The sequence below is a fragment of the Muscardinus avellanarius genome, assembly GCF_963383645.1.
Source record: "Muscardinus avellanarius genome assembly, chromosome: 3".
Lineage (NCBI taxonomy): Eukaryota > Metazoa > Chordata > Mammalia > Rodentia > Gliridae > Muscardinus > Muscardinus avellanarius.
In genome coordinates this window covers 139,226,670-139,239,881 of record NC_137788.1, presented here as the reverse complement: position 1 = coordinate 139,239,881, position 13,212 = coordinate 139,226,670, and the positions used below count along the sequence as shown (strand labels likewise).

At 46.7% G+C, this 13,212-nt stretch overlaps 1 protein-coding gene across 2 annotated transcripts in view; it reads right to left on the bottom strand.

Moving 5' to 3' along the window:
* Window positions 1–2,813, bottom strand: part of ARID3B (AT-rich interaction domain 3B) — a gene marked incomplete at both ends in the record, with an annotated part of 42,389 nt that extends 39,576 nt beyond the window's left edge. For both annotated transcript variants that reach the window (XM_080690839.1, XM_080690840.1), the window contains one exon: window positions 2,265–2,813. In XM_080690839.1, the coding sequence (XP_080546965.1) occupies window positions 2,265–2,813 (549 nt within the window). The remainder of the gene's footprint in view (window positions 1–2,264) is intronic.
* Between the last annotated feature and the right edge of the window lie 10,399 nt (window positions 2,814–13,212).

Sequence of the window (13,212 nt, the reverse complement as noted above, 5' to 3'; positions counted from 1 at the left end):
GTATGCCTCAGAAACTTAAATGAACTCAAAGGGTTTCAGATGCCAACAGCCAGCCCCTGGAGCACTGAGCTGTGTAGCTACGCCGTGGCAGCCATCCAGAACTCGGGGCCGGGTGCCCTGCCGTGGCGCACACGTGTGTCCTCACACACGCCAGTTCTGAAGAGTCTCTTTTTTCAAAGCTCTAATGGCTTGACCTCAACACCTGCTGCACTTCCTGAAGACAGACAGGCTCTGGAGCTCCACTTGTTCTTCGCACGCGGCTGCACTTTCTAGGAACGACCGCACACACGCAGGGGCTGGCCAGCTGCCAAGGCGGGGGCAGCCCAGCCGCCTCAGGCCTGAACTTTCCCAGCGCTGTCAGGGCGGGATCCCGCTAAGAGCTGACTCAGCGGCCAGCATGGAACTCTGCCAACCACACAGCAGTGCGGGGGCTGCCGGCAACTCACAGATGTTTTGCTAAACCAAAGTGATCAGACGGGAGGCGGGTCTGGGCTGGCAGCCAGGGTGCTGCTGTCGTGGAAGCCGGGATTCTTTGATTCTAGTCCGGGCTCTGCTGCTATCTGCCTGCGTGATGTGTGCACCTTGGTCCCTTCTCTGTTTCGGAGGCATGTCGGCACAGATGCAGGAAGAGGATGGCACTGCTTGCCTAAGACAGCTCCTGAAGCACTACTAGCTACCATGTGCCTGGACAGATGTTCACATGGGCTAGCTTAGTAATCCTCACAACCTCCTTGGAGGCACCTTCATTATGTTTATTCCACAGATGAGAAGAAACAGGCTCAAAATGATCTAGAATACTACTAAAAGATCACAAGGTTACGACACGAAAGAGATGGGATTTGAATACCATTTCTCACTTAGAATCCATTACACGCTGCATGTGTAGAAAACGCGGGTCAACTGCACAGGGCTCCTTGACCCAAAGAGGTTTGATTTGGGGGAGAGGGTTCAAAGGACCTTTCTTATATGACTTCTCAGTTGTCATTTGTAAATCCACAGATCTTCACAAATGCTTTCTAACAGCACCTCTGGGCCACATGAGAGTGTGTGCATATTCAGAGTACCGAAGTACCAATTGGCTTTACCATAAACTACTGCCTAAAGCGCTAAGTCTGGAAGCCACGTACCCTGGAACATTACTCTCATTGTTTAAGTGAGGAAAAACCACACTGGAGATCACAAAGAAAAGGGAAATTAAAAGTCAAAGATTCCCTAGGCTTCACCCGCCAAGGATTAGGATTCTGCAGTACGCTTATTTTTTTGCGGTACTGGAGATGGAACCCAGGGGCATTCTACTTCCGAGCTACACCCCCAGCCCGTAGTACACCTTTTTAAAAGCTCCCTAGCTGACTCTGCTCAGCCACATTTAGGAGTCACTTCAGCTTTCCTGGGCTAAAAAGAGAATTTTGAGGTCTACCCCTTCCTCTTTCTAAGCAGATCGTGTAAGGGTGAAATGAAATCACATCTATAAGGCTCTTTATTGAGACATACACACGACGCTTGTCAGTTATGTTCAGCTAAAAAGCAACAAACTGTCCTTCAGGAGCAGGATTCTGGCTAGCCTGAAACTAAGGAACTCTAGGGCAAGATGATTACTTTCAGAAAAACTCTAATAGATTAGAGCCATGCATCTCACTTTTAGATAGTCCTTGAGACAAAAGGCAACCTCATCTTCACTTTAAAAAGGAAGACATTCTTTTACGTTTTATTAAACTTGGAACAATCTACATTAAAACTAACTTAGCTGGGCATGGTGGCACATGCCTAGAATCACAGTAGCTGAGAAGGATCACAGGTTCACTGCCAGCCTCAGCAACTTGTGGCCCTCCACAACTTAGTGAGACTCTATTTTAAAATAAAAAATAGGGGGAGGGGGTGCAGTTCAGAGGTAGAACACCTCTGACTTCAATCCCAGTACTACTACTACTAAAAAAAAAAAAAAAAAAAAAAAAGTAACTCACTCCCTTCATTGCTTATTGCTTTAATCAAGAGCAAATGCTAATTTGTGTGTGTGGACTGGCAGGTCCTGGGGATTGAACCTAGGGCCTCAAGCATTACTAAACACACTGAGCTGCACCTACCCGCCGCCCCGCCCAAGAAAACAAATGTCAAGTGATAAAAATTCAAAGTTTATTCATGTCTAAGCTGTGGGTCAATGAAATGGGGTGAGGAGGCCCAGATTGGTCCAGAGTACTGGCTACCCAATACCCTCTCTAGTTAGCTTTTAGGAGGAACAAACAGCCTCCCAAAGCAGAATGACTGACCTGCTTAAGCTGCTCATCCAGATTCCAGCTTGGCTGCCCGGCTGTGGAGACAGAAGGCGGGGCCTTGGAAGCATCTTTGGTATGGTCTTCTTTAGCTTGTTGTCCATGTGGTGGGAGCCCTGGTGCTGGAAGCAGACTGGACACAGGTGCTACTCTGGGCTCTTGGCGAGACACTTTTTGCACATGAAAATATTTGGAAGCAGCCTGGGCCCCTTTTTCAGCCACCTCTGAAACATCATCATCCCCGTCCTCATCTTCCAAACCTCCTTCCTCTTCCTCAGGCTCTAAGTTCACGTTGCTCCGTTCAAAAACTCGGGCTACGGGTGTGGCTGGTGGAACTCTGACTAAGGGACCCAGAGCAGGGCTGCCAGAGGGTCTCCCAGGTGTGGCAGAAAGGAGCGTCGGCTGTGTGAGCTTTTGGGCATACAGGAACTGGGCTTCTCTCATCTGCTGCCCCTGCTTCTCTCTGGCATCCATCTGCAGAGGAGCCAGATGTGGCTGCTTTGGCTGCTGCTGCTGCTGCTGTTGCTGCTGCTGCAGTGGCTCCATTACTGCCTCAAGCTTCACCCACAGATTGGCATGGCTCTGAACCTGGGCACAGCCCGGCAGATGCGCTGGGTCTATGCTTTTAAGCAATTAGCCAAAACCACAAAGAAGGAGAAGAAGGAAAAAAAAAAAACTACATAAAACAGGTATAAAAGGCTTTCTTTTTCTCCAATAAAGGGCTCTAAGTTCTGAACACTAAACATATGCCTCTAAACCTGAGTGTCAAGATGAGTTGAGTGGTCGGGGCTTGAGGGGTGGGTAGGGAACGGTGTGAAGAGGAACAGGATCTAAGAGGGGAAATGGGGTGAATCTCAGTAGTACTAGACTATTAATACTTAGGCTGCTAACATCTGTGTTCTGACCTCTCTCCACGTTATCAAACATCAATGTGTTTATTACTGAAAGGGCAACTGAGTTTGCGCCATACAGAGGTTGTAACCATGATAATAAGTGGAAACAAGGGTCTATTTGTAAAAAAGAGAATTTTCCTTATGTTTCCCGGGCCCATTGGAAACTCTATTACCATCCAAACTAGACATGGGGCTATCAGGCAGACAGAATGGCTTCTCTTGTAGAAAAAGCAATCCAAGCAAACTGCTCTTGGGCTTAAACTTTGCAAATTTCCCATATCAAATTGCCAGCCTGCTTGCCGAGTGGACTGAACCAGGCTAACTGGACATTATAGCTAGCCCCAGAAAGAATCCAATTTCAACAACATGAAAGAAAGAAACAGGCAAAGAGGCAAGAGTCTCAAATTGCAATCCTCACTCAAAAACAAACAGGGGAATTCCTCTGGAGATTTCAAAGTTAATTAATTTGAAAAAGGTATTGATATTGTCTAAACAAGTTAATGCTTCTTTTTTTTATATAAATGGCGAAGTAAATCTCCTCACATCCCTTTTCTTTCTGATTCACTTTTAGAATGATATTTATCTTATGATGAATACAAAAAGAAAAAGCTCTCAGGCCAGAAGCATTCTGGGGGCAGGTTTATCTGCATTCTTACCAACCAGGCTCCAAACACATACCCCTTTCACACCCTCTGCTCCTCCACCCCCTCCCCGCCTTCTCCCCAGGCTCCCACCCCCAACAAACCTCACTTGAGTTATATTTTCTCAGCAAGTCTCCATAACTGATTAATTACTATGCAAGGGCAAATTTTAGGGTGAACAGGACTTGCAACACGGTGTGCAATTTTGTCTTCACATGAAAGAAACTGCATTGCACAGGTTGGGACTTGATATTTGCACTTAAAACACTTAAGACCGGGTTTGAAAGACAAAAAAAGAAAAAGAAAAAGAAAAGCAAAACACAGAGGTGTTTAGTATCTTTTAAAATTCACAGGGAAGTAATCATATCCCTAGCAATAAAGATGGCCTGGAATTGTGAATCTGTCATAGGTCTGAATTAAAAAGGTACACATTTTAAAACTAGGCAAAAAAAAAAAAAATTCTCCTTTTCTGTTCATCTTAAAAAAGCACTGGTTGTGCCGGGTGTGGTGGCACACGCTTGTAAACCCTGTACTTAGGAGGCTGAGACAAAAGGATCACAGGTTCGAGGACAGCCTCAACAAATAGTGAAACTCATTTACCTATTGAGACCTTGTTTCAAATAAAAATAAAATTGGGATATAGGGTGAAGCTCAGAGGTAGAATGCTCCCCTGGTTCAATCCCTAGTGCTACAAAAATAATTAAAAAAATAAACTACCACTGGTTGTGCCTTCTGTATTTCTGGAATTTGAAAGATTCAAATTCCAATTTCCCTCTTACAGCCTCTACTTCCTCTCTTGGTACTTTAGAAAGTGTGAATTATGCCTGCAGCAATACTTTCTTTCTGCTTTAGCTCTTCTCACAGTGTAACAAGGCATGAAAAGATTTACACCCACATTAAATCCAGTTGGCCAGAGTGGCCATTTAAAGTAAAAAAAAAAAAAAAATCAAAGAAAATTAAACAAAAGAAAAAAGGAAATAATTCAGCGGTCGTTTAAAAAAGTCCTTGCAATAATTACAATCAATCACAATCGGAATAAATTTTCAACCAGGTCCTGCCAGTCACCGAACAACTGCTTGTCCTGTGGCACCATCTTCTCTATGCTGTCCCCTGCAGAGGGGGAGGTGTCCCATGGTCTCTTTAGTAAGACTGAAATGACTCAGTTCTACAACTCAACACACACATTCTCTCCAAAGAGTCCATCTTCCCCTAGTCTTTAAGCATCCAGCGATCCAAACAATATCACCTGCTTACATTCAGAGAACTCAGTCTCAAGAGAGCTAACCCACCTCATCCCTTCACACGGCCCCCTCCCCTCTTTCCTCTAAACTTCCCTGGACCACCAAGCCAGGCATTAAGGGCTACTTGCAGCTTTGAACCGTACTGACCATTCCCTGGACCTTCGCCGCCACATCCCTCTGGCCCAGGGCCGCTTAGGCGTTCCTCCCTGGGCACTCCGGCGGCCCCCTTCCCACTCTTTACCCCCGGCCCCATCCAGCCCTATCACTTTTACGTCTGCCCAATTCTTCTGGCTCTTCTCGCATCGCCCCAACCCCACCTCGCCCTCTCGGCTCTCGGAGGCCCCTTACCCTTCCCTACTCCTTTATCTCAATCTCTGGGCACGGGGCGCCCCGGGGCTCCTCCCAGCGCTCTCACTTTCCCTCCGCGGCCCCGGCGCCCAGCGGCCCGCGCCTCGCATCTCCTACACACCTGCCTCCCCTCCCACTCGGTCCCCTCCACCTGCCACAGGCCCGCTCCCTCGGCGGCTGAGAGCGCCCGGCCCCTCTGCGCTTACCTGTGCGGGGCGCTCCGGGTCCGTCGATGGAGGACGAGGCGGCCGCTCAGGCCCCGGCGGCGGCGGCGACTCGGACTCCTCCGCAGCCGGGGGCCACAGCCGGGGCGGGGCCCGCACCGGAAGCGGCGCCGCGGGGCCGGGCCGCCGGCCGGGGGCGGGGGAGGGGCGGGGAGAGGTGGGGCCACAGGCTGGGGCGGGGCCTGGCGCCGGAAGCGGCTAAAAAGGAACGAGGGGTGGGGCCAGGCGGAAGTGACTCCTCGGGCCGCCCCGCCCCACTGAGTTCTGAGCGGAAGTGAGTAGGAGCGGGCGGAAGCTTCAGCCAATGGGAAAGCGCAGACGCGGAGGAGTTCCGGTGGCAGCGCCTCCGCGGGGAGTTGAAAAGAGCTGGGCTGGCTATAGCGTTTCCCGAATGTTTACGGTTGAGGATGCTGGTCCGTTGCGTGCGGTAGGGTGAGAGGAAGATTAATAAAAGACAAAGAAATATTGGTTTTCTTCTTTAGTCTTTTCCGGTTTCTCAGGCAATCTTGCTTTTTTTATTTTATTTTTTATCATTTTTTGGGGTACTGGAGATGGAACCCAAGGGCTTTCTACCTCTGGGCTACGCTCCCAGACCTATTTTATATTTTATATGGGAACAGAGTGCTCACTAAGTTGCTGAGAGCCTCACTAAGTAGCTGAGGCTGGCTTCAAACCCGTGCGATCCTCCTGTCTCAGCCTCCCAAGTACTGGGATTACAAACCTGAGCCACCATTCCCGGCTTTTGCTATAATAATTAATAATAACAATAATAATAATAATAATAATAATAATAATAATAATAATCTATTATTATTGTACTGGAGATGGAACCCAGGGGCATTCTACCTCCGAGCTATACCCCCGCCCTACTTTTTATTCTTTATTTTGAAACAGGCTCTCACTAAGTTACGGAATGCCTCACTAAGTAGCTGAGGCTGCCTGCGAACCGCGATCCCAGGTCTCAGCCTCCCAAATGCTGGGATTACAAGCGTGCGCCACCACGCCCGGTTTAGTCTTTTTTATTTTTTGAAACAGGGTCTCACTGAGTTGCGATGGGCCTCGTTAAGTAGCTGAGGTTTTCTGCGAACCGCAATGTTCCAGTCTCCTCCTCCCGAATGCTGGGATTACAAGCGAGTGCCACCACGCCCAGCCATTCTTAGCTTTTAGATGGCTTTTCTCTGACTCCTTCCTGGCTGAGACCTGGCTGTTCTGTAAGGCTGCTGCATGTCCTGGAATTCTCTCACATGATTTAGTATTTAAGCTTCCCAGGTTACAAAGGTGGAAGCTATGTGCCCATAACGTCACCCCATGTAAAAACCCTTGCTTCTCTGATACTTTTTTTTTTTTTTTTTTTTTTTTTTTTTTTGCTGTACTGGGCTGAAGTCCAGGGGCATTCTATCGCGGAGCTATGCGCCTAACCCTGTTTTTTATTATTTATTTTGAAATAGGTTTTTACTGATTTGTAAAGGCCACACTAAGTAGTAACAGAGGCTGTCCATGACCCTCCTGTCTCAGCCTCCCAAATGCTGGGATTACAAGCGTACACCATCACGCCCGGCTTCTCTGGCACTTCTTTTGGACTCTGCCATCCTTGGATTATCTCTTTAGTGAACATATGTCAATTTGTCTTCCTTGTCTTGTTTTTTCCCCTCTGACCATTTTCCTCCATCATTTCAAAGTCTAGGTGGACAATCCATTCAACATCGAACCTTACTTCTAGAAACCCTGTATCAGTCTCCCAATCCCAGTCAAAACCTGAATCTTGTTACCAGAAACATTGGTGTCATAAATCAGTTCCTTCTTTCTTTCTTTCCTCCTCCTCCTCCTCCTCCTCCTCCTCCTCCTCCTCTTCCTCCTCCTCCTCCTCCTCCTCTTCCTCCTCCTCCTCCTCCTCTTCTTCTTCTTCTTCTTCTTCTTCTTCTTCTTCTTCTTCTTCTTCTTCTTCTTCTTCTTCTTCTGTGGTACTGGGGTTCCTGGAAACCCTTCTACTTCCGGGCTACACTCCCAGACCTTTAAATTTGGAAACAGTGTCTCTTTAAGCCAGCGAGGCTGGCTTCGAACCAGCGGGATCCTCCTGTCTCTGCCTCCCAAGCACGGGGATTACAAGCGTGACCACCACGCCCGGCTTCCTTTTTTTTTTTTTTTTTTTTTTTTTTTTTACTGGGGATCAAACCTAGAGACTTTCTACCTCCAAGCTGTGCAGCCCCATTTTATTTTTTATTTATTTATTTTTGGTGGTACTGGGGTTCCTGGAAACCCTTCTACCTTCAGAGTACACTCCCAGACCTATTTTTATACTTTCTTTATTTGGAAACAGGGTCTCTTAAGCCAGCACAGCCGGCTTCGAACCCGTTCGATCCTCCTGTCTCCGCCTCCCAAACGGGGGAGGGGGGTGGGGGGGTGTTTACAAGCGTGCGCCACCACCCGGCTTTATTTCTTATTTTGAAACAGAGTCTTACTAGGTTGCTGAGCGCCTTGCTAAATTGTTGAGGCTGGCTTTTAACCTGTGATCCTATCTCAGCCTCCCAAGTACTAGTGTTACAAGCATGCACCACCACCCCTGGTTATGAATCAGTAATTTGAACATCCCTCTGTCCAATTACAGCCAGCTCTCCTCTCAGGTTGACTCCTCAAGAATTTTAGCCTAACGGTTCTATGACTTATCAAAACCTCCAGTGTGCTGAAAGCCTCTACTTTATCTCTTATCCATTAACCCCCTCCACTCTTTACTTCCCTTCTTAAGCATCATAGATTAAGTGATACATCATAACAGTCTCACTCTTACTCTTAATCCTCCCCTAACATTCCCTTCTCCCCAATTAAGACCCCCATCCTGGGAGGCCCAGGCAGTCATTGAAAGTTGTCCTGCTGGGAGCATCACAGGCTCAAACCAAGCCTCAGCAACTTAGTGAGGCTGTCAGCAACTTGGTGAGACCCTGTTTCCAAGTAAAAAAATAAAAAGAGCTGGGGATGTACTTCAGGCGCAGAATGCCCATGGGTTCAACTCCTAGCATCCCAAGAGAGAGTGATAGCAAGAGAGAGAAAGTTGTCCTTCTGAGGCAGGTGTGGTGAGGCACACCTGTAATTCCAGTACTTGAGAAAATGAGACAGGAGGATCTCAGGTTTGAGGACAGCCTCAGCAAGCAGTGAGACTCTCAGGAACTAGTGAGACCTTGTTTCAAAGTAAAAAATAAAATTTGGTTGGGTAGTGTGCTTGGAGGTAAAATAATACCCCTGGGTACAAGAAAGAGAGAACAGAGAGAGAGAGAGAGAGAGAGAGAGAGAGAGAGATTGTCCTGCTCATCTGATTAGCATCATCATGGTAATTATCAACCTTAAATAGATTTTGAATTGTGCCTGCAAACTTCATTATATTCTTCTAGTCTTTTTTTTTTTTTTTTTTTTTTTTTTTTTTTTTTTTTTTTGGTGGTACTGAGGATGGAACCCTTCTACCTCCGGGCTACATTCCCAGACCTATTTTATATATTTGGAAACAAGGTCTCTTAAGCCAGCGAGACTGGCTTTGAACCTGCGCGATCCTCCTGTCTCCGCCTCCCAAGCTTGGGGATTACAAGAGTGCGCCGCCACGCCCGGCTCTTCTAGTCTTCTTGCTTTCCACTATCTGCAGATCTCTAACCCTACGCTTCTGGCGCCACTTCCTCTGATTACCTTACCATAGAAGTAACAAAATGTAAAATACCTTGAAATCTGAACATCTACCTTCATGTGTCCCCAGGCTGTCTCCTTCCTTTCCGTACATTATATAATCAGCAATACACATTGAACTTCACCCTATGCTAGGCTAGGCATTCATCTCAGTACTTACTGAGCACTGGACAAAACAGACTTCCTGTCCTCAAGGGTCCTTACTACTTCAGGGAGACAGAAAGACAAATGTGTAGTGCCTGGACTATGTGCTCTGAAGAGCAAAGCAGAGTGAGGTAGAAAGTGGTAAGATTCCCGCTATTTTAGCTATTAGAAAGGAACTCGTTAATACGGAGCACTTAGGCAGAAACTGGAGTTGATTTAATGGGGCTGAGGCATGTAGAGATCTAGAAAAAGAGTGTTCCAGCAGAGGAGACAGCAAGCTTAACTGCTCTGAGACAAGGACATGCTCCACATGCCGTAGGAGTAGCAAGGAGACCCAATAGCTGGTGCAGAGGTAGTGAGGGGAGAGTGGTAGGAAATGAAGTTTGAGAGGTAGCCAGGGCCCAAAATGCAGGGCCTTGCAGGCCATGGCAGTAATTTTGCCAATCACCACTGAAACTACTGTAGAGTTTGGAGCAGAAGAGCAACCTGATCAGATTTAAGTCTCCAGCTGGGCGAAGTGGCGCACACTCGCAATCCCAGCAACTGCAGAGGTTGAGGCAGAAGGATCACAGGTCGGAGAACAGCATGTGCAACTTAGCAAGACTGTCTCAAGATTAAATAAAAAAGACAGAAGCTGGGCATGGTGGCGCATGCTAGTAATCCCAACATTTGGGAGGCTGAGACCGGAGGATCGTGGTTCGCAGCCAGCCTCAGCTACTTAGTGAGACCCTGTTTCAAAATAAAGAATAAAAACAGGGCAGGGGGTATAACTCAGAGGTCGAATGCCCTTTGGTTCCCTCCCCAGACCCGCCCACACACAAAAAAGCCAGCTGGGTGTGGTGGCACATGCCTGTAATCCCAGTATTTGGGAGGCAAAACAGGAAGATAACAGATTTGAGGACAGCCTCAGTAAATAGTGAGACTCAGCAACTTACTGAGACCCTGTTTCTAAACAAAACGGTATGGGGATATAGCCCAGAGGGAGAATGCCCCTAAGTTCACTTCCCTGTATCAATAATTAAATAAGTAAGTAAGTAAATGATAAAAAGCTGGCACAGTGGCACACACCTGTAATCTCATTGCTTGGAAGGCTGAGACTGGAGGAGGATCACAAGTTTGAGACAGGTGCGTGCTAACTTAGCAAGACCCTGTCTCAAAAGCATATGTTAAAATCCATAGAATTGCCAGGCGTGGTGGCGCACGTTTGTAATCCCCGCGCTTGGGAAGCGGAGACAGGAGGATCGCGCAGGTTCGAAGCCAGCCGTGCTGGCGTAAGAGACCCTGTTTCAAAAATATAAAATAGGTCTGGGAGTGTAGCCCGGAGGAAGGAGGGCTTCCAGGAACCCCAGTACCACAAAAAAAAAAAATCCATAGAATTGCCAGGCGTGGTGGCGCACGTTTGTAATCCCCGCGCTTGGGAAGCAGAGACAGGAGGATCGCGCAGATTCGAAGCCAGCCTTGCTGGCTTAAGAGACCCTGTTTCCAAATTTAAAAAATATAAAATAGGTCTGGGAGTGTAGCCCGGAGGCAAAAGGGTTTCCAGGAACCCCAGTACCACCAAAAAAAAAAAAAAAAAATCCATAGAATTGTGTGTGATAAAGTCAATTTTATTGTATGAAGTACGAAGTTTCTGTCTTAAAAACCAAACCATTCTCTGAATCTAGGTTTGGTTGTGACTTTCTTTGGCCTATGGGATGTCAACAGATATGGCACAAGGAGAGTCCTGAAAGCTGATTACAATGGGGTGTAGCAGTCTTTCTGCTGGAAGCTCTTATTCCACCATCATTGAATAACTCCAAATTAATCTGCTGGATGATTGGAGACACATGGTCCTCACCCTAGCTGATGTCTAACCAACCTCTGCACATATGAGCCTGGCCCTTTAGACCAACTAGTCGGCAGCTACCAGACATGTGAGCCCTGCCATTCTAGCCTATCCAAGCCCAGCTGATTAGACCAGAACTCTCCAGCAAACCCAGATACATGAAGAGTAATAATGTTTATTGCTTTAGAGATAAGCATATATATATATATATATATATACACATATATAGTACATATAATTGTACATATAATACATATTGTAGCCAGGCGTGGTGGCGCACGCTTGTAATCCCCGCGCTTGGGAGGCAGAGACAGGAGGATCACGCAGGTTCGAAGCCAGCCACGCGTGCTGGCTTAGGAGACCCTGTTTCCAAATAAAAATGTAAAAATAGGTCTGGGAGTGTAGCCCGGAGGTAGAAGGGCTTCCAGGAACCCCAGTACCACCAAAAAAAAATACATATTGTACATATAATACAATATATACATGTGTGTATATATGTGTGTGTATATATATATATATATATTGTGTGTGTGTGTGTGTGTGTGTGTGTGTGTGTGGTACTGGAGATGGAACCCATAGGGATTCTACCTCTGAGGTACACCCCCAGCCCTATTTTTTATTCTTTATTTTGAAACAGGGTCTCGAGCAAGGCATGGTGGTGTACGCTTGTAATCCCAGCATTTGGGAGGCTGAGACAGGAGGATCATGGTTCTCAAACAGCCTCAGCTATTTAGTGAGGCCCTTTGCAACTCAGTGAGACCCTGTTTCAAAATAAAGAATAAAAAAAGCCGGGTGTGGTGACGCACGCTTGTAATCCCAGCGCTTGGGAGGCTGAGACAGGAGGATCACACAGGTTCGAAGCCAGCCTCAGCTACTTAGTGAGGCTCTCAGCAACTTAGTGAGACTCTGATTCCAAATAAAGTATAAAATAGGTCTGGGAGTATGGCCCAGAGGTATAAAAGCTCCTGGGTTTCACCCCCAGTACCACAAAACAATAAAGAATAAGAAATTGGGCGGGGGTGTAGCTTGGAGGTAGAATGCTCCTGGGATCTACTCTCAGTACTAAAAAAAAAGAGAGAGAGAGAGAGAGAGAGAGAGAGAGAGAAGGAAAGAAAGAAAGAGAAAGAAAGAGCATCTCACTGAGTTCCAAAGGGCCTCAGTAAGTAGCTGAGGCTGTCTGTGAACCACGATCCTCCAGTCTCAGCCTCCTAAATGCTGGGAATACCAGAGTGCGCCACCGCGCCCGGCTCCAGTTTCTGTTTTGTATGGTTTTAGTCACGGGTGGTGAATCTCAGTCCACAGTGATTAATAGGAAATTCCAGAAATAAACAATGAATGAGTTTGTTTGTTTGTTTGCCCAGGCCCCACAATGCATGAGTTTTAAATCCCTGTTCTGAAAAACATGATGAAAAGCTGGGCGTGGTGGCACACACTTGTATTTGGGAGGCTGAGACAGGAGGATCGCGGTTCGCAGACAGCCTCAGCTACTTAGTGCAGCTTTCTGCAAGTTAGTGAGACTCTATTTCAAAATAAAGAATAAAAAATAGGGCTGGGGGTGGAGCTCAGAGATAGAATGCCCCTGGGTTCCATTCCCAGTACTGAAAAAAAAAAAAAAAAAAAAAAAAGAAATGTAGCGCCATCTTGCTCCTTCCCACACATGGCATGAATCATTCCTCTGTCTAGCAGAGCCAAGCTCTATAAGATACCTGCCCCTTAGTCACTTGTTGGTCATCCTAGTGATCAGATCAGCTCTTGCAGTATCACGGTCCTTGTGGTCAAATAGCCCTCATTTGACTTAATAATGATTACAAAACATAAGAGTAGTGATACTGGCAATGTGGATATGCCAAAGAGAACCCATCTAGTGCTTCTTTTAATTGAAAAAGAGATGTATAGTAAGATATTTTGAGGGAGAAGATACAAGACTTTTATTATAATACATTGTTATATTTGTTCTATTTAA